General features: G+C 51.9%; 1 protein-coding gene across 1 annotated transcript; it reads right to left on the bottom strand.

Moving 5' to 3' along the window:
- Positions 1-329: 329 nt before the first annotated feature.
- On the bottom strand, positions 330-26,555 carry DBH (dopamine beta-hydroxylase; the record flags this gene model as incomplete). The annotated part of the gene is made up of 12 exons (XM_081339470.1): positions 26,271-26,555; positions 13,808-13,954; positions 12,786-13,046; positions 11,981-12,157; positions 11,242-11,344; positions 8,737-8,903; positions 8,268-8,411; positions 6,735-6,773; positions 5,980-6,039; positions 3,266-3,393; positions 2,022-2,181; positions 330-452 (listed from the first exon to the last, which is right to left on the bottom strand). Exons 1-12 carry the CDS (start codon positions 26,544-26,546, stop codon positions 330-332), a joined length of 1,785 nt encoding a protein of 594 aa, XP_081195596.1. The 5' UTR covers positions 26,547-26,555.
- Between the last annotated feature and the right edge of the window lie 1,407 nt (positions 26,556-27,962).

Here is a 27,962-nt window from a genome sequence, read left to right as displayed (position 1 = left end):
GAGCCACAGATGGGAATGCCTGAGAATATCCTTCCTGGGCTTGGAGGGAAAGATGCCGTGTGCCCATCTGCAGCATCTGTGCCAAAAGGGGCTGTAATTCCCATTCCATCTAAGGTGCTGCAGGCCTCCCAAAGGATTTCCAGCAGCAGCAGCAGCAGTCTCCAGGCAAAATCCAGCTGACTGCAGATCAGAGCCCTTCCTCAGAGAGCAGAGACGCTGGAAGGAGGGCTGTCCATGGCACTTCCTCTCCTCCCCAAGCAAAGCCTTCAAGGTCTGGAGTACCAGCAGAGTAGAGCTAGGGAGGGATGAAAGAGGCCCAAGGCTCCATCTCACTGAGCCTTTGCTAACTTGACTTGGATCGGGGCCAGGGGCTGACGGTCTTCGCAGTGAGCAGGAGCTGCCGTGGGCAATACTTGGGTGATTTTTGGTAAAGGCTGCTTTTCCCATTCACCCTAGAGAGAAAAAAGAGATTATAAGGGTCTAGAAGGGCAGACTGTAAGACCAGCCTGGCAATATGGCCCACCTTACTTGGAAAGTTTTTTTCTTCATTAGACTACTAGTACAGTCATGTGGCTTGTCAATGGTAGGGGTGTGATTGTCTCTTTGGTAGTTCCTTGGTTAGGGCAGGGCTTTTCAACCAGTGGTACGGGTACCACCACCTGTGGTACGCGACCATCCTAGAAAAGTGGTAGCGGGGGTAGGGGAATGAGCTGAACCAGTGGCAGCACCACACAAGCCTCAGTGAGAGACGGCTGGAGCTACAGGGCTGTCAGGGCTCAGCGGAAGCACCAGGATCAGTGCTGCTTTCCAGCTGATCAGCGCTTCTTCGGGGCTGTCAGGGCTCAGTGGAAGTGCCAGGATCAGCGCCAGGCTCCAGCTGGTGCTTGGCACTGAACCTGGTGCTTCTGCTGAACCCTGAAGAAGCACCAATCAGCTGGAAAGCAGCACTGATCCTGGGACTTCTGCTGAGCTCAGAAGAAGTGCCGATCAGCTGGAATGTTGCAGCATCTCCAGGGCCTTGTGATTTACATTCAGATGCTTGGCAACTGATTCATATTTATGACGGTCACAGTGTCCCAGGGTCATGTGGAGTGACCAAAACCTGCTGCAACCACCCAGCAGATGGGGGGAATAAAAACCAAACATCCCCCCCACCCCACGCCCACTGCCAATCCTCAACAGAAATGTTCACAACAACGAAAACCTCGGACAGGAGGAAGAGCGCTGCCAGGCTGGCAGGTGTCTTGCTCGGCTGTGGCTTGGGGGCCACTTTTTTCAGTGCCATTGTAACTTCGAACAGTCACTAAGTGAACTGTTGTAAGTCAAGGACTACCTGTACTTCATCACTTTTTCCCTTTTTTGGGGGGGGTGTCATCAAGTTTTTTACACCTTGCTAGGTGACTGGTGGTACTCTGATGTTGCCATATCCTAAAAATGGTACGATGAAAAGTTTGAAAATCTCTGGGTTAGGGCATTGTTTTTTGCCTGATTGTTTGGTGCCAATCCCTGCTTATCTGGGTAGAAGCTGCTGGAGACAACTTGTTCTGATCTTTTTGTTTCCCTCTTAGCTTTTTCATTGTCTCTTTTGAATGGCTTGTAAATATGGTGGTCTATATGGCTGATTTGTCTGAATGCCAAGTTTCTAGAGTGGCCCTAGTGGGTTTGGTCTTAGCTTGGTCTAGGATTCTCACAAGTTTCCAGTGGAAACTGTCTCTCATACAGACAGGAACACAATTTCTTTTGCTCGGAGTGACAAGAATTCTAAAAATTCCAGATTTAAAGGAGCCTCATTTCAATCTTCTGAAAATTCTCCTTTCAGCCCTGAGCAGCCTCCACCTCTCACAAGCTTGAGAGACACCCAGTTTGTGGGCAGTCAAGAGCCCATATGGTACCAGCCCCATCCCAATCAAAAGAGTCCATGAGACGCCAGATTCAGCCCAGGCCAAGTGATTAGCAGAGCCCTCCAGCGCCAGCCAAGCTCGCCCAAGGATGTCCCAAGTTTCCCCAGAGGGTCTTCCTACCGGAAACCGGGTAGCCGAGGATTTATTGCAGTGCATGGAAATTGGAGCAGAGTCGTAAAGGGCTCTCAGGACCTGTCTGCTGAAGGAGTTCCAAGAGACAGAAGAGAACTGCCTTGTGACTGAGGCCTCTGGGCATGTGCAGATGTCTTCATCACTGAATCTACCAGAAGAGAAATGCTGTGCATCAGGAACGGGAAAATGGAGTGGGGGGAGGGCAGAGGTTTCCAACTGCTAGAGCAAAGAATACAGGAGCCTCTTTAAAAGGCTCTGCAGTTTTTAGTGTGTTTTGGTCTTGTGTTTCTCAAGGGTATGGGAGAGATAAGGAACCATCTTTCAAAGGACCCATTTATGAAATTCCCTGTAACATGCAAAGAAGATGAGGGGGAGGAAGAGGTACATCCTTAATTAAAGGCAGAGTAAACTAATCCCAGAGTTACGTGGCATCCTCATTCGTCTACAGGGAGTTTTCAAGTAATCCTCCTCTGGCTGTCATTTCCAGTGCAATCATTGTGCAGATTTCCCCCCGGCACCACTGGGCCACAGCTGGAAGCACTGGGACTCCTTCCTCCCCCCCCCCAGGCCCGTGTCTGGCAGAGCCAGAGGGGCAGAGGAAGGTGGGCTGCAAAAGAGGCCACCCTCTCCTGGGTTCTCCAGACAAGCGATCACGCATCGTCCGTCCTCTGGTGCTCGAGGAGGGAGCCACGCAGGTTGGGGACCAAGCAGAAGACCTGCCGCCCTTTGCCCTGCCCGGCTCCTCCGTTGTCAGGACAGCATCTACTAGTTTGTAACCAGCCCTGCTTTTAATGGTATTCATATTTGTATGATTATAGATCACAAAGAGGATCTCATAATGCCGAGATCCAACAGTCTCTGCCCCAACAGGGCTCAGAATTTCCCAGTGAGCCTCTCTGCAGCCATGGCCACCTCCAGCAGGAGAGAACCGGCCAAGCTAGCTGCCAGAGGGACGAGGACGGTCCCCAGCCTGTATGCAGCCCCCCCCACTTCTAGCCCCATTCCAGACCAGCTGCTCCTCGAGGCAGCCCTCACTCCCTCCTCGGTCTGCGGCCAGAGACGTCCTTAGGAACCCCCAACAGAAGTTCTTTCCTTGGCAAAAGCCGCAGTGGCAGCAGCATCTTAAAAGCATTATTATCCCCTGCCTGGGATGTCCGAGTGCTGCTGCCGCCGCCCCTGAAGTAGATTTAGGGGCAACAAGGAAGCCGCTGTCAGTCCCTGCATCACGTTACCTGTCCAGAAGCTGAAAATAGCGGTGCAGGTATCCTGGGTCAATAGCACTTTTGCACAGCTCCAGCTCTGTCTGGGGGTAGTAATGGACGTAGTTCACACACATCTCTTCCATGATTCCAAATCCTCCCTTCATAAAAGGGAAGTGAAGCTCCTCAGCATTTCCCCCCCACACAGAAAGTCCCCCCCAAGTTCCCCGCCCATTCATCCCCTTTGCCTCCATTTTGCCTGCTCCATCTTTCAGCCCACAGCTGGGACTATGGGTGCAAATCAATGCTGGACTGTGATTGGCTGATGCAAATTCCCTGCTTGCAGAGTGATTTATTTTCCTAGTTTGGCCAGCAATGGGGGAAAGCATTGGCCAACTGGGGAATGGAAGCCCATTCCCAATCTCTGGCAGTGCTGCCTTCCCCTTGGCTCTAAGCTGCCAGGCTCCTTCTGTCCGTTCCCAGAAAAGCACCCAAGTTTGGCAGATGGCAGCAGACACAGAGGTGGCTGTGTCTGAGGGATCTTGGACAAAAGGACTCCCCTGCCAGCATCAAAACTGCCTCCTGTCTCTCTATGGGCATGGGGATTTCTGGTTTTTTTTTGGGTTCTGCCATTCTTCTGGGGGAAGGGGAGCTTGGGGTTGCTACAGTGTATTTCCTTTGCTTGTTTCCTTGCTCTATTCTCTTTGATGTTTCTTCCTCAGGTGAGAATGGAATGTGCCTCCGGCCATCTACCTTGTCTATGGGCGTGGAAGAAGAGGTGCGGAGACCTAACAGCCTTGGAAACAGTGCCTTATTGCTCCGTTCCCCCAAAATTTTCACACCTGTGGATTGGCATATTTGAGCCATCCAGATGGACAGTTGGGTGGGGTTTCCATTGACACTTTTGACTATTGATTTGCACGGGAAACCCTCAGATCCTGCCTTCTACTACTGCTGTCAACACCTTCCAATAAAAGTTCCTTTTGAAATGATGCCCATTTCAAGAGTTCTGCTTTCTTAGGAGGCTTAATTGAGGCAGGTCCTTATACTCCTGCAAACTCCAGGGGCACATCAGGCGTTGATCTGGCTGCTGACCCCCAGACCTCCTTTATCTGCTCTGCTGCGCCTGACAAGAGGGTAAGAAAGGAGCCGAGGGTGGCTGGGTGCAGAGGAGACCCTCAGGGACTCTTTTCCAGGCCCTCTTCAGCCTTGGCTTGTCAGAAGGCTTCCTTGGACCGGCCGGGGGTGTGGTATTTCCTATGTGGTGTTGTGGAGCTAATGCAAAGGGAGTGTTTCCTATGCTGCTTCAATCTAACAACATTCTAATATGAGCTAACACCGTGAGGGGGCTACCAAAGAGCCAATGCAATTTGAGGTACTATTCCTGAATTCTGCTTTATGCCTGCATAAGTCCAGTTCTGGGCACCTTATTTTACAAAGCGTAAAATGTAAGGGTTGGAAAGGATTCTGGAGATCATCTGTTCCAACATCACCCTGCTGGGAAAGAGAGCCCAGGGGCCGCCTGAATACCAGAAGGACTCAAATTAATTTATGGATGTCCAGATAAGGATCGTGAGAGGAGCAGAAAGGCCAAAGGCATAGAGCAGAGGAGAGAGGAAGGAAAGGAATATAAGCAATCCTCGCTTAATAATGCTAAGTGGGACTGGAAACTGTCACTAAGTGATGCAATCATAAGTTGAAAACCCTGTGACTGTCATCAAGCGAGAACTGCACGAGTTATTAAGCAGGGACGTTGTGTAACCACAACTAGTGACACTGTTAGATGATTAGTGCCAGCCATTGGCAGTTCCCCAAAAGGGTCATCAGATGGAGGCAAAGAGGCTTCTTTGCTTCCACTGATGAGCCAAGGGTCCCTGACCCGACAGCCCCATTGGTGAGAGAGTTTTATGGTCAGGGAGGGACCAAGACCCCCCATAAATACCTCTGCACGAGGGGCTGTTCTTTGTTCTAGTTCTAGTCTCCATTTCCCTTCTAGTTCCAGTTCTCCTCTCCTAGCTCTTAGTCTTTCTGTTTTAGTCATGTAATGCTAGCTTGTTTTGTTTTATTTTATTTCTCTCTCACATGCAGGCATGAATGCTTTCATGCCAAGTATTTCTTTCTCTTTGATCTATCATTGAATAAAGCTAATATGATTGCATCTCTGCGTGATGCCTTTGCTTGGAAGCTCCTTTAACGATTCATCGTGAGATCACCTCACAGACACACTGCCAGCTTTTCCATTGACTTTGCCAGGTGGAATCCAGCAGGGAAGATTAAAATCACTCAGAATGTCCTAACTGTGAGCTGGGTCGCAATCAAGTGACCGTGGGGGAATCTGCCATGGCACAAGGGCTGGTTTTAACTTCCACTATTCACCACTATTGTCAGGCTGAACGGTTGCTGAGCGAGTGGCCATTAAGCTAGGACCCTCTGTAATGATCATTCTGGAGTCGTGACTTGGAATAACGCTTTTAAGGGCTCTGGAGGCTAACAGGAAGGTCAGCTGGGGAGTGGGGGGGCCTCTAGTGGACCGGATGACCATCCTTCTGAGCTCCTGCAGATGAACGTAAAGGCTTCTCTCAGTCGCTGGTTTCTGACTTTAGTCTCGGGACAGCATTTCAGAAGTAGCCCAGCACAAAATTCATGAAAGCTGATTGCTGGAAGGGAGTTCCATAGCCTCTGATCGGAAAATTACCTTCCAGGGCAAATAAGCATTTGAGAATCCTCCAGCCTCCAGCCCAACTCACCACTGTCGTCTCATTCCTGTCTTCGGTGTTGTACATGCAGGTGGTCCTCAGCACATCGCCCTGTGACAGCAAGCAGGCAGGCAGGCTCAGATACAGGAAAGCAGGGCCTCCCTTCTGCACTAGCAGATGTGTGTTGTTGTTGTTGTTGTTGTTGCTGCTGCTAATGGCGCCGCCCTTGTGGGTCTTCTCCAGGGGTGCCCTGTGCAGAAGCTCTGTATACTGGCTGCTGGAGCTCAGAGCATAGAGGAAGGGCCAGCCTGCAAGAGCCCAGGCCCTGCACTTGGCGCACTCACCTCACCTCAACAGGGCCCAATGCAGGCGTTAGGAGGGCTGGGAGGAAGAGAGGGCACCTAGAGCTGCTCTGGCCAATGCCCCCCTTCCTCGCAACTACACTCCTCTGCACCAGCCCAGGGCCGGAGGAGAGGGCCACGGGCCTTGAAGGCCGAGAGAGCCCTGGGGAGAACCCCGAGAATGCAAAGGAGCCCCGGGAGAGCCTCCGGGCCCAGATAGCCCCACTCCTGTCGGCTGGCCTGGCGTCTCCCGCTGCCACCCAGTGCCTCCCTCCCCACATCCAGGCCCCTGCCCATTATCCAGGCGGAGGGAGCCCTCCTGCCCAGGGACAGCTCAGCTTCACGTCAGCATAAGAAGGGAGCTCTGAAAAGGAGCCATTTTGCTTTCCAGTTAGGCTACTTTTTCTCCGGGAAAGAAGGGCGATTCCGAGGGTCCTTTTCCAAAGTGGAGAAGCACTTGCTTACCGGGTAGACAGAGACCACCTTCTTCAGCATGCGGATCTCCTGAACAAAGGGGGGGGAGGAAAGGTTGGTGGGGGGCATCGGCAAAGAAGGGGCAGCGGGGAGAACAGGAGATAAGACGCTGTTGCCTTCAAATGTACCTCTCCCCCTTGTTAGTTCTCGATGCATTAATCAGATTGGTATCCCGTCACAATCCTGAAAGATGCTCAGCAGTTGACAAGCACCAATCAAACAAGCTGTTCTCCTGATACAGGACATTGGACCCCCCAATGCTTCCTCTCTTTCTTTCACTGGAGGTGCAATGTCGCGCGGTCGCACAGAGAGACGAACACTTGAGCTGGGTAGTACTTCTTTATTTGATCAGGAATGAAGCTGAAGCTAAGGGGTTACCTGGCGTCTCTTTATACCTGCCCAGGTGAATCGCAGCCAATAGATTCAAACCTGGGCTTCCCGCTAGTGCAGGTGGCCAATGGATTTAAACCCTGGCTTCCCGCCAGAGCTGACCATGCCCTGGGGCTGTCAACAACTCGCTCTATTCAGGCTTTCCCGCCAAAAGCGGTTATAGCCTGGAGCTGTCCAGCCCCCTGCTGTGCTGACATTTCCGTGTATGCTTTAAGAGCATACACTACACCAGGCCAGATCACACTGGAGGTGGGGGGGGCGCCATTCCACAGTACTGTCTCCCCCCATGGAAAAATGCTTCTGGCTGGGAGGCAGCAAGACTGATGGGAGCCCTCACAGAGAGAAGCCCTCACAGCCCCCCAACGCAGCTCCAGCCTCAGCCCAAAGCGTCTGCCCCTGAGGCACCAGGCCAACCTCCTGCCACAAGCCCAGAGCAATGGAGGAGACTTCGCTTGGGAGAAAGACCCTGACCTAGCGTGGGGGGGGGGCTCGCCTCTGAAGGACCTTGCAGCGGGTCATGGGATTTTGGCATCGGTACGGCCAGCATGGAGGTCCTGGCACAAGAGGGGGCTCCCACTTATCAGGAACTGCTTGCAAAGCAGCTTCAAAAATGGCCTTCAGCTTTTGATGTTCCTTTACAATTTCAATTTATAACAAATATCAGTGGGGAGGGGGCTTCCCCGTGGCTGTCCTGAGGCAATCTACATTTCTTTCTGCAGCCCTCCTTTGCTGCATGGCTGCTCAGCCTGCTGCCTTTGCCCCCCAGGCCCTCCTCGGTCCCTCCTGCGTCTCTTTCTTCCTTCTCGGCTCAGAAGCTGTTTGGAAGGATGAGGGACGGGCTTCCTCCCGCTGAGGGAGGAAAGAAAGAGGAAGCGCTTCAGAAAAGCCGCAACCGTCCTCCGACCATGTCCTCGCCCCGAGGAAAGAGGGACGACTCCCTGGGGGGCTCTCTGGGCACAGGCTGCCTGCCGTGCTCAGAGCCCCAGGATGGAGGGAGGGGCATTTGTCCAGCAGAATGGCTGCTTTTTTGGGGGGGCTGGCCTTCCCACTGCTACTTTCAGGAGGGGAGTGAGTTTCTCTTCTGCCTCCACTGAGAGGGAAGGCCACGATGCTTTCTTGGTGCCCCCCCTTTACCTGGAAGTGGGGGCTGTAGTGCCTGTCCCTGCTGACAATTTCCCAGTCCCTCCCTTCGCGGGACAGCACGGTCACCACGCTCCTCCCGGCCAGATGGGTGTGGAGCTGAGAAGCAAAGATGTGAATCCCAGCAGGTGGCAAAGCCTGCGGAGAGGAGGAGGAAGTGAGACACTGCCCGGGGTGGGGGTGGGGGAGTGGGCAGGAAGCCAACCCTGGGACCCTCTGAGAAAGGGACACTGAAGGTGGGGACGCTGATGATGCCAGAACTGGCAGGCCAAGGAAGGAAGGAAGGAAGGAAGGAAGGAAGGAAGGAAGGAAGGAAGGAAGGAAGGAAGGAAGGAAGGAAGGAAGGAAGGAAGGAGGTGGAGAAGAGCTGCAGGCCAACCCCCCCAGTAGCTTCTCCACTTTAAAAGAGAAGAGAAGGGATCTCTAGGTGAGGAAAGCAGCCTAAGAGTGGCAGAGGCCTCACCAGCTGGGTGCACTTGTCCAAGCAGTAGCCGGTGAGGGAGAAATGGCTTTCGCCGGGGGGAATTGCCATCACCGGCGTGTAGACCAGGCCCAGCTCCATGATTCCCGCATCATACTGTCGGAGGGAGGCCGTGTAATGGAGTCGGATCCCAGAGGAGTCATGGCGGCCTGGCAAGAGACAAAGGGGGGGGTGTTGTGCAAAGTCCTTTTCTGCTCAAGAATGGGCACCCCCTTCATCGCAAGGAAGGCCCCGGAGAATCCAGCAGGGTCCAAGTTACGCTTGGGGCACAATCCTGAGCGTCCCCCCCAGCCTATTGCTGATGCTCAGCAGGATGGCATGGACAGCTGCTGAAGACCTCCCCCCAAAGAAGCAAACTACTCATAAATGATCCTAAAGATGCCACGCGACCTTGGCATATGTGCCCTAACCACTCCAGGGCGAGCAGGGTACAAGAAGTAGAAAGTAGAGGGAAAAATACCCCCCGCCACCGCAGGTTGTCAGAATCCATTTATATTTCATTTCTAACTCTCTTTTCTGTGCAAACCCAAATCTCACCCCCCCCTTTGGATTCTGCCATTCCCAAGGAGGAATAAACATGGGGGTTTATTTCTTCCACTTCCTTTCCTTAGATGTAACTTTTTGTTTATCTAGCCTGCCTGTTACCCATCACAATAAGATCGATGAGAGGCATTCTCTCTCTCATCTTACGGGCAGCTAAGAAAGGGGGTGGGGGAATCTGCTTTGTTTCTCCGGATGGAATGTGAAGGGGAGGGATTGATTCTGCTACGAATGGACTGATGTTTCTCCTTTTCCCACGAGGGGCTTGACACCTGGAACTCGGCTGATCCGGAACTGACCGAATGAACTGAGGGGTGGAGTTTGCTCAGGGACACTTTAAAAATATCGATCTGTGAGGGGATTCTTCAGATCCTGTCTATTGTACCCTCTATCATCTATGTCTTAGTAAAAGTTCCTGCTTGGATAATCTTGTCTCCAAGAGTCTTTCTTTCTTAAGATGTGGATTGGCGTGGGTTCTGACACAGGTTCTGCCCTGAAAGAGCAGCCGGATTCTGCAACGAGACAGCCAGCAGTCCCTTCAGATCAGAGGAGGGAGCACCTGGGTCCGGTTCCAGGATGGGCCTTTGGCAGGGAGAGCTCCACGAGGACCCCAAGTCCTCCTCACCGTGGCTATCCTACTGCCATCCAGGTGGCAGAGAGGATGCATCTGCGTCACCCCTTGCTTGCTTGCCAGAGGTGGGCAGTCAGAAGTGGTGAGCGGAAGGTGAGTTCCGATGAGGCTGATGGAAACTGCCAGATCCGATCAGCAGCTCAGCCTTCCAGAGCCACGTCGGTTTCTTTCATCTCCCACACAGGAGAGCAGCACTCCTCTGCATCCAGCCTAAACAGGGAGTTCAGATCACTTGGGGCTTTCACCCCAGATTTCCCCATAAGAGGAAAGGGTAGAAGACCATCAACAAGTGGAATCAACTACCTCGAGATGCACTGCTTTGGTTTCAAGGCGTGTGTGTGGGGAGGGAGCTTCCAGTTCTGATCCAGGCAGCCGCCCGTGATCTGGGGGGGGGGGGAATCCGCTGGGAGCTCTCCCACCACTAGCCTTAGAAGCAGCCAGCTGTGGGGAGATTTCGTGGCACCCAATGGAGAGGGTTGCTATGGCCAGGCAAGCAAACCTTGATTTGGAGGCTGGGAAAGTGGGGGCTGCTGTCCTCTTCTACCGGCCACATTGCTGGTGGCTATCAGAGCAGCACTATCTTCCCAGGAGGCCCTGGGGCTGCAGCCAGAGAGAGCTCCTGGCAGGCTTCTTCTTCTGAAGCCCCCCTCCTGGGCTGCCCTTTGGCACATCACTGTCCAAGCATGACAGAGGACCAAATGGATGGAAAGGAAAGCCCCCATTCCCCAAAACTGGCTTGCCTCCCAGCCCTTGGTGTGAAATACAACTGACGCACAGATGCTTGTCTAAAATTACCCTTGAAGAGCCAAGGAACAGAACTCTGAGTTTATGTAAATGCGGCCCCTCCTGGCTTCCTTTTTTAAACCTGCCAGCTGTCAAAACAAGGCAGTGCAAACACGGGAAAGGGTGCTGAGTTAGCTGTGGGGGCCCTCCTTCCTGGGCCAGTGAAAGGCGGCAGGGATGGGGGAGCTTTCTCAAGGGGGAGAGGGGAGCACGGGCCCTCTGGAGGTCTGGACTCATCTGCAGAATGACTGGGGTGGCCCTTTCTCAGCTGCAAGCTTGCCAGATGTTGCTTTCGTTCTCTTTGGGGGAGGGGGCGATCCTGGCTTAATTCAGGCAGGGGAAGAGGCAGCCCAAAACATGAATGGTGAGAAGGCTGCCTTGTTCCTCCTGGTCAAGGCCAGTCCCAAAGAAAGCCTCTGTTGCTCCTCTCCAAGACCCCCCTCCCTGCCTCCCTCCCCTCCATTCTCTTTCTGATCCCAAAGCCTCAGGATCAGACTCCAGCAGCCAGCCCACGTCTGCTGCGTCTCGCTCACCTTCGAACTGCAGGGGGTTATGGTAGTGGACTTCCAGGCGCAAATATTTGGAGGAGCCAGGACCCCCAAAGGCTAGCCCTGCGTCTTCAGGATAGTAAAAGGCCTGGATGAAGAGAGAGGAAGGTATCGCGGTTATCCTTGGTGAAAACTGGTCCTCTTCATCAGCTCAGCCCGGTCCTTCTCTGGGGACATCACACCAAGGGTCCCCCGATATTTCTAGCCAGGCTTTTATCAAAGGGTGGGATGGTTTGCAACAACACTTTGGGGTTCAAGCCTCTGCCCCCCCATGAGCTGCTGCTTTATCACCTCGCTCAGACCCTCCAAACCTCCAGAATCTGAGGAGCTCAGAAGAGGCTGTTTTAGAACGGAGACCCAATGGCCCCATTGCAAGAGCCTCCTGCCCTGAAAGCCAGCTAGGATATTTTGAAATAGGACTCTGCCAATGCTTGGGCTGCTCTCCATTGCTCCAAACCCCGACCCCACAGAACCCCCCTGGGACAAGCAAGGGAGTCCTGGTGACTCCTGGTGGGAGAGGCAGGTCATGACTTCTTAATTCAAAATGTTCCTGGAGGCCAGGATGGTTGATTTGGGGCAAAAAACAGCCCTGACATCACCTGAAGCATTGTCTGAGAACAGAGGAGCCAGGGAGGCTTCCCACCCAGATCCTTCTCCATATGCCCCACCAGCTCTCCATTAAGGCCCCTGTCTATCATGATGGGGGGGAGGTTACGAGGCTCACCTGTGCACCCATCGCCCAGGCAGCCAAGACATGTCGACAGAAATCCAGGTGCTGCGGCTTCATCTTGGAATGGCAGGGGCCGCTGTAGTGTGGGAAGGCCGGGAAGCGGGGGCTGCATTGGAAGACCTCCATGTGGTGGACCAGGGCTTCATTCCCGCCTGTGACCACCGGTTCATACTGAGGGGGAAGGGAAGAGGTGGTGACCCCCAAGCCCTGCGGCTCTGCATCCGCTATTGATGGAAGAAGCAAATTCTCCACTTTGTCTCTTTAAAGGCTGGGATGGATAAAAAACCCCTCACCATACTGGAGGTCCCCATTGGGGTCCTCTGCAAAGAGGATTCTCCTTGATTCTCAAACTGAAGCAGGTGGAGTGGAGCAGCATTGCTCTCTTGTTCTGAAAATTCACAAAAATGGAAAATGGTCTTCCACTGACTGTGATGAAGGGACTTTCAAACTGAACCTGCTCCTCCCTCCAGCTGGATGTGAAGAAATACCTCAGTTGACTGAGTTAGGCCTGCCTCCCGAGTTCACACAACATGCTAGCTAGATTCTTAGAACCCCCAGTCAGAAGTAAACTCAGGCAAAATCCTCTGTTCCCATGATATGTGAGGCCCAAACTAAAGAGGTCCAGCTCACTCGGCATGCTGGGACAATGCGGAATCCCAGCTGGGGGAGATGCCCCCCCTGCAGAGGCAGAATGCCCCTCCCCCTCCTCTTCTGAGAGGCAGAAGGAACAGAGGGACAGAAGAATAATTTTGGAGCTAAGGAAGAAAAGGGGGAGGTGGGGGCCAGTCCTTCTACTCACCATGACAATATGATGCTTTTCAAAGCCATCTGGAAGTTCAGTCATGAAACACCAGTACGTGGTCTCCTGGCGGGGAATGGTCACATCTGGGACCCGGATCTCCATGGTCTTTAGGTCCCCAGGCAGTGGGGGAACTTTGATCTTGGGCTTCAGAAGCTGCACCCGCTGCACTCCCTTCTGGAGCAGAGCAGAAACATTGATGGCTTGGAGAGACGGAGATGGTTTCTCCAAAATGCCGTAAATGAGATGCACAGTTCCGTCCTGGAAGGGAAGTCACCAAGCACTTTATCTCTGAGCCACCAAGGATAAGGATAAGAAGCTCAGAAAGTAAGCAGTGGGCACCACGTGTGGAGGTTTGAAATGGCTTCCTTGGGTTAGAGGATGATCAAGTCTGACAGAAGGGCTAATTTAAAAAGGGAGCAGCATCCTCTGTAAGAGATGCCATCAGCACAGCACTGAAAATAATTCCCAGCAGAGTCTAGACCAGGGGTAGGCAACCTCGGCTCTTTTATGACTCATGGACTTCAACTCCCAGAATTCCTGAGTCAGCATAGCATAGAGGTTGCCTACCCCTGGTCTAGACAGACACCTTAAGACTGCATCCTACAACAGGCAACGTGAGATAGTAGCTGCCAATTAAGCCACAGCACAGACCATCGGTCTGCTTTTGACCACACAGCTCCATAAGGATGAATCTCTTAAACAACAGATTTCCATTATTACTCTAACGGTATGTTTGCCATAGAATACCCTTAAATTTGAGTCCAACAGTTTCTCTTAACTGAAATTAAAATACTGAAGCCATATGAGCACATAGAAATTACAACTTAAATTGTAAACTTTCAACAGTGTTTTTATCTTTAAAGAAAATTTTAGCAGCATTGCTCTTCAGGTTTTGATTTCCATTTTCAAAACATAAAATTAGATTGTGCAAAACAAAGCATTTTCAGGATATTCTGCTTCCCTCCCTATATTATTCTCTTCAGATTTCTCAAAATTCTTTCTGAAGCAGAAGATTCTACCTCAATCACATAATCCTTTGGATCACAGGTGACAAAGGGCCTCTTGAAGAGGAGGGACAGCCCCCCGCCAATTCTCCGCGCCCCCAGAAGCTGGTAGTTCTGCTGGGCATCCATGTGCAGCTGTGTGTCTTGGTCGCTCCAGGTGTCCTACAGGTGAAGCAAAACAACGTTGGCACTTCAGAGAACCGAGATCGAAGAGGGCATTGTGGCCCAGCTAAAGCATCCAGCCTTGGATTTACACTTGGTAAGGCCCTAAGCTAAAGAAAGCTTGGAGTGCCCTTGTTAAAAATTTCAAAATTAAGAATATAAATAACAATGAACTTGTTTGCAAAATTGGAATATGGATATTCTGAAATTTTGTGAGGCCCTAAGTTGTAGCTTCTTTAGCCCTTAATTGAGATTTAGCCCTAAATCCAGGGCTGAATATTGCTTTTGGTGAGCAGGTTTCGCCCTCTCTACTTAGCTTGGAATTGCCTCATTCCTTTCTGGGGTATTAACAAGAGGAGCAAAATATGTCTTTGGGGTGTCTCTATACACACAATGAACACATTTCATACAGAATGCCAATTCCAAGGACTTTGATTGTGCTTAGATTGTAAGCCGCCCTGACTCTTCGGAGAAGGGCGGGATATAAATGGGATTTTTTTAAAAAAAGGACAGGCTCAAGAAAATACCTGAGCCAAGCTTCTGGCCCTGGGGCTGGCTGGCCCTGGACCAGGCTCGCTTAGCATTTCTTGGGCTGTGGGTGCAATGTTGTGGGTTCAGGAAACAGTCGACGCCAGGCAGATAGTTCAGCTCTTTATTAGGAGGTAGATTCAACAGGGGAATAGGGTTACCTGTGCCCTTTTTATACCTGGCCAGGTGTGTTGCCAGACAATCAATTCAAACTGGACTTTCCCGCCGAAACCAAACCCAGCCTGCGGCAGTTGCGTTACAGTGCCACCTGGTGGTCTCTGTCGATCTGCGTTCTATACGCTGTAACTCCAATACATAGCACCCCTTCCCCCTTAAGCATGAACAACATTTCTTTTTTATACATGCATAACTATATACATTGTTTAATTGACAGACACATCCGTTTCCCTATGGTCACACATAGTCTTTGAGATAGGCCGGAGGCCTATGGGTCCTAAATGACTGTCTCTGCGGTCCAGCCCTGTCCTGAGCAGCTGAGTTAGTTGGTAGCCTGCTTCATCCCTTCCCAGTGAACCTGCCCCACTGTCTGATCTTGTAACTGGTTCATTGTGACTACCTTGGGCCAGTGCCCCAGTGTCTGATCTTGTAACCGGTTCATTGTGACCACCTTGGGCCAGTTGTTGGCTGGGTTGAACAGGCTTTTCTGACAGCAGGTCTGGGTCCTCCTCTGCGTCAGTTTGGTGGTCCCACAGGCTTGTGGGTACTGAAGGCTGTTCCCCTTGTTGATTGCTGGGCGGTGATCTTTCAGGAGCTCGCCTCCTGACCTGATCGATGTGTCTCCGGATCTGTCGACCCCCTTCCACCCCAATAATGTATGACAAGGGTCCTGTCCGGTCAACCACCACCCCTGGAATCCATACATGTCCAGACCCATAATTCCTGGCCCAAACCCAGTCGCCAGTGTGAAGTTCTGTCGGGGGGTTGGTTTGTTCCTTTTCCGCAGCCACTCTGTCGGGGTGAAGTCTGTCCAGCTTAGTGATAAGCCTTTTGCCCCAACGAAGTTCCGCTGGGCTCTTCCCAGCGGAAGAGCATGGTGTGGTGTGTTGGTTTAGTAGGAATTGGGCTAACCTTTTTTGCCAGTCTCCACAGATGATGCGTTTCAATGCGTCCTTTGTTGTGCACACCATGCATTCTGTCAATCTGTTGGTGGCTGGGTGGAAGGGCGCTGACTTGACGTGTCTAATCGTGTAGGTCCTCATAAAAACCTAGAATTCAGCAGATGTGAATTGAGGGCCATTATCCGATACCAACACATCCGGGAAGCCATGTATGGTGAAAAGTCCCCTGAGCACCTGGATTGTCCTTGTTGTGGTCATGCTAGTTACTGGGACCACCTCCAGCCATTTGGAATGGCTATCTACTACCACTAAGAATAACTGTCCCTGGAATGGCCCCGCGTAATCAATATGGATGTAGGACCATGGGGTGTGTGTGGCCTCCCACTTGTGAACAGGTGCATGGGGCATCTCTGGTCTGGACCTTTGGCAGACATAGCACCCATTCACCTGCTCCTCAATGGCCTTGTCTAAATCCGGCCACCAGAGGTAGCTCCTCGCTAGGGCCTTCATCCTTACTATTCCCAGGTGTCCTTCGTGTAGTGATTGTATGACCCTGTCCCTTAGCTTCTCCGGAATGACTACCCTGCTACCCCACAATAAACAACCCCTGTGCGTGGATAGTTCATTCCTGTGTGTGAAATAGGCCTGGAATTCTGGGCCTGGGCTTTTCCCTTGCCACCTGGTTTCTACCCATGTTTGCACTCTGCTCAGGATTTTGTCTGCAGTAGTTCCTGCAGCAATATCCTTAGCATTTAGTGGGCATTCTGGCAGGTCCTGGATGGCCAGTATTTGAGCTGCCGGTGCAGGGTCCGGCTCCACCTGAGTTAGTGGCAGCCTACTTAATCCAACTGCATGGCTCATATCCCTCCCTGGCCTGTGTACCAGTTTACAGTTATAGGCCGATAGGAAAATGGACCACCTGAGCATCCTTAGGGATAGAATCTGAGGAGTTTGCCTGTCCGTTGTGAACAATCCCAGCAGTGGCTTATGGTCGGTGAATATGGTGAATTCCCAGCCATACAGATAATCCTGAAACTTTTTTACTCCCGCCACTATTGTCAGGGCCTCCTTATCTATTTGAGCATAATTCCTTTCCACCCCTGACAGTGTCCTGGAGTAATAGGTGATGGGTCTTTGGGTCCCGTCCCCTTCCAAGTGACTCAGGACTGCACCCACTCCATATGGGGACGCATCACACGCAATGCAAATGGGTTTGGATTCTATAAAGTGAGTCACAGTGGACTCACTTGACAGTAATTTTTTTTTAAATTCCTGAAAATCCTGTCATGACTCTGGTTCCAGCTCCACACTGCCTGCTTGTCCAGCAGTCTGTGAAGTGTCTCAGCAATTGCTGCTTTGTTTGGGAGAAATGAATGATAGAAATTCAGTAGTCCCAGGAATGCCTGTAGCTCTGTCTTATTCTTGGGGGTGGGGGCCATCTTGATGGCCCTTACCTTGGACTCTGCAGGGTGGATGCCCTTGGCATCAATCCTGAATCCCAGGAATTCTGTGGCCTTAACGCCTATGCTGCATTTGTCCTTTTTTAATTTAAATCCTGCAGCATGAAATCTTCCTAACACTGCCTGCAATCTGTCAGCTAATAACTCTTCTGTGTCTCCAGCGATGAGGACATCATCAAAGTATGGACACACTCCTGGGATTCCCTTCAGAGTTCTCTCCATTATTTCCTGAAAAAATTCCTGGAGCCACAGTCACACCGAACTGCAATTGGTTGACCCTAAAAGCCCCTCTGTGAGTTACAATAGTTTGCGCATCAGCTGTCTCCCGGGTAACCGGGAGCTGCTGATACGTCTGTGCCAAATCGAGCTTAGCGAAAATGGCGCCGACTTGGAGTGCAGCAAGAACGTGGCTGACGGTTGGAACCGGGTAAGCATGCGGATTAAGTGCTCGATTAATCATGCACTTAAAATCTGTGCAAATTCTAACCTCCCCATTTGAATTGAGGGGGGTAACTATTGGGGTTTCCCACTCTCCCCCCTCTACAGGCTCTAATACTCCTTGTTCCACTAATTTATCCAGTTCGCTCTCAATCTTCAGCTTGAGAGCGAAGGGAACTCTCTGGGGCTTTAATCTAATGGGCCTAACGTTGGGGTCTAATTTAAATGAAATGGGTGGCCCCGTGTATTTTCCTAATCGGTCATCGAACACGTCTGCAAACATTTTGCAGATACCTTCGATGCTGTTGGCCTGGGTTTTGTGAATTCCTGAGATACCGATGCCCAGGGCCTTGAACCAATCCAACCCCACTAAACTAGTCCTCCAGCCTTCAAGCACAAGGATATCCAAACGCCCATGGGACCCCCTGAACCCCACAGACAATGTGGCCTCCCCCTTGATTTTAACTGGGGTGTGTTGAAAATCGGTCAATTTGATATCAGATTTTAACTGGGGTGTGTTGAAAATCGGTCAATTTGACCCACCTTTGGCTCCGGTCGCACACGTGTTTAAAAGTCTCATGTGAAATCACTGAGACCGCTGAACCGGAGTCCAGTTCCATCTGGCAGGGAATTCCCTGCAGACAGATGTCCAATTTAATTTTGGGGACAAGTAACCGGTGAACCCCGGTGTTACAAATTTTAAAATAGTCTATGACAGAGTGTTGGGGGTGCCCAGTACCTGATAATGCTTCGTCCTTGGACTGGATCTCATGCAGGCTTTCTCTGGAGCAATTCCTGCAGACTGCGGTGATGTGGCCAGTTTTTCCGCAGGCCCAACACTTGGCCGTGTGGAATTTGCAGGCCACTGTGGTGTGATTTTCCCCGCAGCTTGCACACATGGGCTGGGCTGCGCCGCCTCTGCAGCTGGAGCACTTGTGTTGCGTCATTGGTGTTGTTGGCCTCTTCTGGGTTCCCTTGCTGTTGTTGCGCCTCGACCGTTGTTGTGGAACTTGGGTCTGGTGAACTGCGTCGATGTCGGTGGACTCTTCCATGAGCCCGCTTCCGCCGTACGCAGCGTTCGCGTGGTGCATGCTCTCTCCTATGCTGCTGGGTCGGGGTTCGCTTGGGTCCACTCCGTCGTCCATGTCTCTGGCTAAGACCTCATCCTGGACCTCCTGGAAGGTCAGGTTCGGCCTCGCACAAAGCTTCTGCCGCAACCGTTTGTTGCGGAGGCCAAAGATGATCCGGTCGTGAAGCCTCTCATTTAAATTTGTGAATTTGCAAAGGCGGGCGGGCTGTCACATGCCTGCTATGAAATCTGCCATCGATTCGCCTGGCCGCTGATCCCTTTTTTTGATATGGAATCGCCAGGTCAGCTCAGACATTTTCCGGTTGAAGTGTCTGTTCAGCTTTTCCACGAGGTCGTTGTATGTAATGGCTCCAATGGCTGTCGGTGCGCACAAGCCGATGGCCAGATCATGAACTGCAGGGCCACTTGTGCACACTAGAGCCGCGACCTTCATACCGTCCTCTGTGATCCGATTTACCCGTAGGTAAAATTCGACCTGGCTCAGGTGTGACTCCCAATGCTCGGGGCACCTGGGGTCGAAAGGCTGGATCTGGCCGATCTGTGCCATGCTAAGTCTGATCCTGCCAGTCCTGCTTCGTGTAGACCTCTAGCGCGGTGGCTAGCCAGTTGATGTAGAAAGGAGAGAGGTGAAAAGATGCCTCTTTCCACCCAGCGAACGATGCTGTCCCTTCGTGATTTCAGCTCTTTTGGAAGCAGGATACCATCCTCATCGCCAGTGCAATGTTGTGGGTTCAGGAAACAGTCGACGCTAGGCAGATAGTTCAGCTCTTTATTAGGAGGTAGATTCAACAGGGGAATAGGGTTACCTGTGCCCTTTTTATACCTGGCCAGGTGTGCTGCCAGCCAATCAATTCAAACTGGACTTTCCCGCCAAAACTAAACCCAGCCTGCGGCAGTTGCGTTACAGTGCCATCTGGTGGTCTCTGTCGATCTGCGTTCTATACGCTGTAACTCCAATACATAGCAGTGGGGCCAGCTGGAATCCCATGGAGGTTTTCCTTGTAAGCACCAAGTTAGAAGCGACAACAGCTAGCAGCTAGAGAGGAGCTATGCTCCTCAGTGTTCGAATGGGGAGATCATCCGGAATTTTACAGCTTGAGTCATCACTCTGTTTTTCTGCAAGAATTCTGAAGCATTTCTTTACATACACCAGGTTGGGGTTGAGGCTGAAGCCAAAGAAGGCAGGTATGGAATCTGTTCTGAGATCAGGCCTGTTAGGATATTTATGAGATGGGACAATTCATCCAGTAGAGTCAGGCATGAGGGAGAGACGCAAAAAAGACCAGCAAACTACCTCAATTACATCACCAGAGCTCAAACATGGCTGAACAATCTCTAAGCATCCCTGCTTGCAATCTGGAGCTTCTACATGCCTCATGACTTAAGGTGAAAGTCTCCAGGATGAACAGATGCCTCTACTGCTGCTGGTGTGAATCACTCCCCCCCTGCCTTTATTGCTAATGACAGGTGTAATGTCGTGGGTCCAATGCAAGGAAGAGATGCCAGCTGGAGTACGTGTTCAGCTCTTTATTGGGGGGGTAGCGTACTGGAGAATGAGGGTTACCTGGCCTCCTTAAATACCTAGCCAGGTAGGCGGACAGCCAATGGGGTTGGCCCTAGGTTTCCCGCTGAAACTAGGTTTCCCGCCAAAACCGTTCAGGCCAACGCCCCCTGGTGGCTGTTGCTATGCAGGTGCCTACATACATAACACCCCTCCCCCCTTAGAGAAGAACCACATAACAACTATAGAACAATATTATAACTATATACACTGTGTGTTAATAGAATGCAACTGTGGGGTGGTCACTTGCACACATAGTCCGCTAAATAGGCAGGTGTCCTGTGGGGTCTGGTGGACCATCTGGGTGTGGCTTGGCCCTGGACTTGGACAGCCGGCTCGTGAAGCCTCTGTGCTGGGTTGAGCAGAGCTGGTTGCAGGAGGCCCTCCTCCTCTGGTTCTGGTTCTGAGTTGTTTCCGGTTGGGCTGACCTCCCCTGGGGTGTGGCTATCCTGTTGGGCGTGTGTGGTGCACTCAGGGACCCTTCCTCTGAGCTGGTTGATGTGTCGCCTTATGTGTCTGTCCCCCTCCACCCCCACAATGTAAGAGAGGGGTCCAGTTTTCTCAACCATTGTCCCCAGAATCCATGGATGCCCTGCCCCATAGTTCCTTGCCCAGACCAGGTCCCCCACATTGAGAACCCTGTGTGCTGCTGCTGCTGCTGATGGTGGCCTATCCGTCTCTGCTGCTACTCCGTCCGGGTGTAAACGGTCTAGCTTGGTGATGAGACGTCGTCCCCATCGAAGTTCTGCTGGGCTCTTTCCGGTAGCAACGCATGGTGTAGTGTGTTGGGCAAGTAGAAATTTCGCCAGTCTGTGATGCCAGTCCCCGCTGATGATGCGCCGGAGTGCGTCCTTGGTCGTCCTTACCATCCGTTCAGCTTGCCCGTTAGTCGATGGATGAAAGGGCGCGGAGGTGGCGTGCCTAATCCAATTCGCCTTCAAGAACGCCTGGAAATCAGTAGCGGTTGTGGCAAAGAGAGCTCTGAGCACCTGGATTGTCGTACCTGAGGTCATGTTGGGAACAGGGACTACCTCCAGCCACTTGGAGTGGCTGTCCACTACCACTAAGAACAGTTGGCCCTGAAATGGCCCTGCATAGTCAATGTGGATGCGGGACCAGGGTGTGTGTGTGGCCTCCCACCTGTGTGCGTGGGGCATTTCTGGCCTGGATCTCTGGCACGTGTAACAGGCCTTGACCCGTTCCTCAGTGTCCTTGTCCAGCCCTGGCCACCAGAGGTAGCTTCTGGCCAGTGCCTTCATCCTGACCACCCCCGGATGTCCCTTGTGTAAGGATTCCAATACTCTGTCCCTGACTGCAGTGGGAATGATGACCCTGCTTCCCCAAAGTAGGCAACCCCGGTGCGTGGAGAGTTCGTGTCGCCTGGTGAAATCAGGCCCCGGAGACTTGTCCTGCCACCCCGTGCAAACCCATGAGAGTACCCTGCTCATGATGTTGTCAGCAGCTGTGCTGGTTGCAATGTCCTTGACATGTACTGGGCATTCTGATAGTTCCTGCAGTGCTAGGATTTGTGTTGCTGGTGCTGGGTCTGGCTCAGTAGTGTTTATGGGTAGCCTACTTAGGCCGTCTGCGTGGCCCATCTCCTTCCCTGGCTTGTGCACCAGCTTGCAATTGTAAGCTGCAAGGAAGATGGACCACCGGAGCATTCTGGTGTTTGGGGGGGTCTGCTTGTCCGTGGTGAATAGGCCTAACAGGGGCTTGTGATCTGTGTAGACAGTGAACTCCCTGCCATACAGATAATCGTGGAACTTCTTGATTACGGCCACGATTGCCAGGGCTTCCCTGTCAATTTGGGCATAGTTCCTCTCTGCTCCAGACAGCGTCCTGGAATAGTAGGCTATGGGGATTTGAGCCCCATTAGGCTCGAGATGACTGAGTACTGCACCCACACCATAAGGGGATGCATCGCATTCGATGCATATGGGCTTTGTCTCGATGAAATGGGTTACTGTGGACTTATCCGACAGTAGTGCTTTTAATGCCCTAAAGCTTTGCTCATGGACGGAAGTCCAGGCCCATGCTGCCTTTTTATCCAGTAACTTGTGAAGTGGCTCTGCAATGGCTGCCTTGTGTGGGAGGAATGTATGATAGAAATTTAGCAGGCCCAGGAATGCCTGTAGCTCTGCCTTGTTCTTGGGTGTGGGTGCCAGTTTGATTGCCCTCACCTTGGACTCTGTGGGGTGGATTCCCTTGGCATCTACCCTGAATCCCAAGAATTCTGTGGAGGGAACACCTATTCTGCATTTCTCCCTCTTTAGTTTGAGGCCAGCTGTGCGCAGCCTTGATAGTACCTCCCTCAGCCTACCTGCCAGCTCTTCTGCTGATGCTCCTGCAATCAGGACGTCATCAAAATAAGGGCATACTCCTGGGATGCCCCTGAGTGTTTTCTCCATAATTTCCTGGAAAATGCCAGGGGCTACGCTGATCCCAAACTGCAGCCTGTTCACCCAGAACGCTCCCCTGTGTGTTACTATAGTCTGAATGTCAGCTGTTGCCCTAGTAACCGTGAGTTGCTGGTACGCCTGCGCAAGATCGAGCCTTGCAAAAATGGCACCGCCTTGGAGGGAAGCGAGAATGTGGCTGACCGTGGGGACTGGGTAAGTGTGCGGGTTTAGGGCGCGGTTCACCAAACATTTGTAGTCGGCGCAGATCCTTATTTCCCCGTTGGACTTGAGCGGGGTGACGATTGGGGTTTCCCACTCCCCCCCATCTATGGGCTCTAAGATTCCCTGGGCCACCAGCTTGTCCAGCTAGCACTCGATTTTGTGTTTGAGCGTGAAGGGGACTCGCCGCGGCCGGACCCTGACAGGGGGAATGTTCGAGTTAAGCTTGAACGAGATGGGGGGGCCTTGCAGACGGCCTCGACAGAGTCTCCCTGGATCTGGTGGATCCCAGAGACTGTGATTCCCAGGGCCTCAAACCAGTCTAGACTGACTAGGCTGGCTCTCCGGCCCTCTACCACTACAACCTCCAGGTGCTCTTCGCGACCCTTAAACCCCACCTAAACGGTAGCCTCCCCCCTTACCTTGACCGGCGAATTCTGGAAGTCGGTCAGGGTTAAATTTGTAGGCCGTAATTTAATCCGCTGCTTGCTCCGGCTATTAATATAGTTAAGGGTCTCATCCGAAATGATGGAGATCGTGGATCCGGAGTCAAGCTCTATGCTGCAAGGGATGCCTTGCAAGCGGATTGTTAATCTAATTTTGGGTTTGAGCAGCCGACGGCTACCCGTGTGGTTAATGGCCAGCCGGCTCTCAACATAGCCAATTCGCGTTTTGGTCGGGGCCCCAGTTCCTTCGAACGGCGACTCCTCTGGTTGCAGCTCGTGGATCTCCTCTCGGGGGCGGCGGCTACGACAGACCGCGGCTATGTGGCCTGTTTTCTTGCAGGCCCGACACATGGCCGACCGGAACTTGCAGAGGCTGCGCACGTGGTTTCCACCACACCCTGCGCACTTCTGCGGGTTGGTAGCATTGCTAGAGGGCCTGGGCTTGTCTGGGTGTCTGCCTCGCTGGTCGGGGGTCAATTTCCGCTGGAGGAGGTCGATGCTCTGCTCGTCCTCGGCTGTGGTGACCTGCCGGTGGATGCTGGCTGCCTGGCTGTTGGTTCTGGTCTCCTGGACTGCTTGGATGGCCCCGCAGGCCGCTTCGTGGGCCAGGATGGCGTCTTCGGCTTCCTGGAGCGAAACCTCCTCTCTTTCAAACAGGCGCTCTTGCAGCCGCCTGTCTCGTAGGCCGCAAACCAGCCGGTCCCGTAGCCGCTCCTCCAAGTTTGAAAACTTGCAGGCGACGGCGGCTTCTCATAGGGCTGTGAGGAATTCGGCACCGGACTCGTTGGGGCGCTGGTCCCTTTTTTTGAACTGCGACCTCGTGGCCAATTTGGACCGCCGGGAACGGAAGTTGGCGTTGAGCTTGGCAACGATGTCCTGGTACGCGACGGTGTTGATGGCCTCTGGGGTGAACAGGTTCGCGGTGATCTCTAGGAGTGTGGGTCCCCCGATGCAGAGCAGGGCTGCCGCCTTCGCGCCGTCCTCCGAGATCTGGTTGAACCGCATGTACAGTTCGGCGTGAGCCAGGTACTGGGCCCATGTCTTGGGGTGGCAGGTGTCAAATTCGTGGGGTTGTCCGGCCCTCGCCATCGTGGTGTTGGTTTCGGGTCTTGGGTTGCGGATGCGGTGACCGGTGTGGTCCGGTGGCTGGCGGTCGTGTTGGGAGGAAGGAAGATTCCTCCTTCCTTCAGCGTGCGGTGTGCTCCCCAAGTGACTTCAGCTCCTTGTCGGCAGCAGATCCCACCTTCGTCGCCAATGTAATGTTGTGAGTCCGACGCAAGGAAGAGACGCCAGCCGGAGTACGTGTTCAGCTCTTTATTGGGGGGGGTAGCGTACTGGAGAATGAGGGTTACCTGGCCTCCTTAAATACCTAGCCAGGTAGGCGGACAGCCAATGGGGTTGGCCCTAGGTTTCCCGCCGAAACTAGGTTTCCCGCCAAAACCGTTCAGGCCAACGCCCCCTGGTGGCTGTTGCTATGCAGGTGCCTGCATACATAACAACAGGTGTCACTCAGAAAGAGATCCAAGGAAGCCCAAGAGGGGCAAGGGAAGCATGCTTCTGCAAAAACTCCGCTGCGGGTCTCATCTGGGCATGACCCACATTGCTGTGGGGTTACTCTTAGCATAGAGAGACTTAGTATTTAGGCATCAGAGTAGTAGACATCAATGTCTTCTTTTAGCAATTTTTCATACCTCAATATTTGATTTTTCTGAAGTAAATGTTCTCTTTTTCTTTTAAACAACTCTGTTGCTGAAGCATATTTTAGCAGGGGTACTGAGTCCTGCCACATTGAAACCACCACCAACTCCACTCATTGGATCCCCGACTTGGCGTCGCAGGTGAAGTAAGCCTCCTTCTTGTGAGGCTCATCTACCAAAGAACCCAGGTTTTAAGTTAAGGGGAGGCCATTGGGTGGGCTGTTGTGTGTACTATGATCTTTGAATCTGACACTCCTCCAGCCCATCATGCAATTTCCCCGACCTTTTGAATTTGTTCCGGTTGGGGATTTTTGCTGGCTTGTTATCCTTCTGATGGTGTCCCACCTTCCTAACCTTGGGATATTGTCATGACAACAGTGGCAAGATTGTAGTCTTGCCAGCATAGCTGATCAGAAAAAGGCCCTTTCAGTGGGGCAATTGGGCCCCATTTTTGCCAGGGAAATGCCCAGGCTCACAGATGCGATTACACCTGGGGCATCTCACATTATGGGGTTCAGGGGTTCCCCTCAGAGGGTGGGACAGGTTCCTGCAGGGGCATCTGGGAAACATCCCCCCCCAAAAGGACTTTTCCCAAGCTTCCATGGCCTACAGTTTAGCTCTTCAAAATACAACCAAAATGATCTAGATATAATAAGAGGCAAAGGAATCAAGAGTGCCAAATTTATGCTAAAAGATAAAAACCCAAGAATCTGGTTTCAATTATGGTTTAAAAAAAATAAAAAAATAGCTAAAGCAAGCATAAAATAATGACATATATTAACATCAGGTACATTCAGTGAAGTTTTAACATTAGCCTACTCAAACACAGACTGTTCCTTGGCTCGTGTCTTAAAACATAGCAGACTTAGAATCGTAGAATCCCAGGGCTGGAAGGGACCATGCAGGTCTTCTATTCCAACCCCCTACCCAAGATAGGAGTCTACCCAGACAAATGGCTGCCCAATCTTTTCTTGAAAACTTCCACTGAGGTGCCCAAGCGTAGGACCTTACTTTTCACACCACAGGACTGGATAGGGCCCTTTCTTTCATCTGTCAAGCTCCTTCTGAATCTTGAATATCTTCCAAAATGTTGGCTATTCCCTCCAGCTTGTTGACGTCTGCAAATTTGATAAGCAACCTTTCTATCCCTTCATCTATAGCTAGATCTTCTCAATACCTGTTTCCTGATATGATTCCCACCCCCACCCCAGGTTCACCCAGTCAATGACCAATGAAGGAGCTAGCCCTGGAGATATAGAAGCAAGGCTCTATCTTCCTCGGACACTCTCCTTGGAACTCAAAAACCATTTCTCATCAGTATCAACAGAGATCTCAATACCAGAAGGAAGCCCCTGGGTCTGAGTTTGGCAGAAGAACCACTTCCCTGCTTACCCACCGCAAAATAGAACTGGAGCCCATCGCTCCATAGGACAGCCAGATCTGCCTCCTGAAAGCCTCCACGGTCTGACATGCCAAAGAGAAAGCCATATTTCACCTCCTTGGCCATGATCTGGAAATGCACCTCTTCCAGGTGGTAGCTGATGTTCCAGGAGAGCTCCAGGAGGCCCTGAGGGTCCAGGGGCACCTTGAATGGGAAGTTCTCTCTTGGCTCTGTGCCTTGGAGGGCCACCACCAGGAGGACCAGGAAGACGGCGAGCAACGAGAAGTACATGGATGCCGCTTCCCGGACCCTGAGCACCAGGCAGGCTGCTCCCTTCGGCCTCCTCCCAGAGCTTAGCATTCTGGCCAGCAGGAGTCGTGCAGCCACTGGTTCTTTCCATTTATAAAGAGGCCCTCCTAGCAACTGGATCAGTAATTCCCCTTAATTACATTTGGTGGATGGAAAATCAGATTGTGCCACTGAACAGCCCTGCCTGTGTCCTCCTCCTCCTTCCACCTGGCCCAGGCGCTTGTCGCTTTCTGCTTCTCTCTAATTGCCTTTAATTGTTTGTGGACATCATCAGTGGGAATTTAACTGGACTGGATTAGGTTTTTTTTTCTTTTTTAATGTCCTTTTAATGCTTTTTGAAAGGCTGGCCTGGAAGTTGATTTGTCTCCCAAGCCTCTATGCGCTTTGTCTCTCTTTCTCTGCTGCTCCCTTCCCTCCTCCAAAATGGGGCCAGAGATGAGACTTTGTGGGAACTGCTGAGTGGCCAGAAAATCTCTGTACCATCAGCAAAAAAAAGAAAGAAAGAAAAGAAAAAGAAAAAAAGTCTGGGATCTCTCCCCAAAGCCCAGAGACCCACCCTTGTGCTAAGCCCCAATGCCCCAGGATCCACAATTGCCCCTTTCCATTGCAGGCGGACATGAAGGGCAGCAGCTACTAAGTATGTTGTATCCATGCAGAAGCAAATTTCTGCCTGCTTTCAGCATTAAATTCTTCAGTTCTTGATGCTGCATGACATGCTTATCACACATCTGGAATACATGCATCTGGAAGGAGAATCCGCCAAGAGGAAAGGTGAGCGCCTAGGCCAGAGTTCAAACGAGCTTCTTGACTTCAACTGCACAAAAAGGGTAGCAGCTGGAAGCCTTCATTTCTGGCTGAGGGAGACTAAAGCTGGATCTTCTCTGACTTCACCATCCCAACATGACACTTTAGGCCACAGTGTCTCTTGGTGGCCATCGCTCCCTTCTGGTCCCTTGGAAGAGGGCTCAGCACGTAAGCTAGCCCATGTGAGTTAACCTCAGTTTAAAACTTGTTGCAACAAAGCCACCAAAGAACAATGACAACAACAACCCTAACCCAAGTACTCATAAGTTATGAGTACGATTTTACTGGGACCGAAGCCCTTTCGAATCATCCTTTCTCCCTGCACTGTGGAGTAGAGTTTCCTCTGGAGTAAAGCAACAGCTTGGGCCTGTTTGGTGCAGCTCTTGCCTTGCTGAGCGAAACCGTCTAATTTGCTTCTGCTCCCTTTGATTGCGGTGTTTGCTTCAGTTGCAGCATGTTCTTTTGCTGACTTTCTAGGTGCTGGAGGCTTTTAGAAAATTATTATTATTTTGATGTTAGTGAAACTACCTCCTTCGAAAGCTTCTCTGTGTAGGAGAAGAAACCAGTATTACATAATCACTGGGTCTTGTGTGG

The sequence above is a fragment of the Vipera berus genome (assembly GCF_964194415.1).
Source record: "Vipera berus genome assembly, chromosome: 15".
Taxonomy (NCBI): domain Eukaryota; kingdom Metazoa; phylum Chordata; class Lepidosauria; order Squamata; family Viperidae; genus Vipera; species Vipera berus.
Note: the sequence above shows the minus strand (reverse complement) of the source record. Positions and strands in the feature narration are given on the sequence as shown.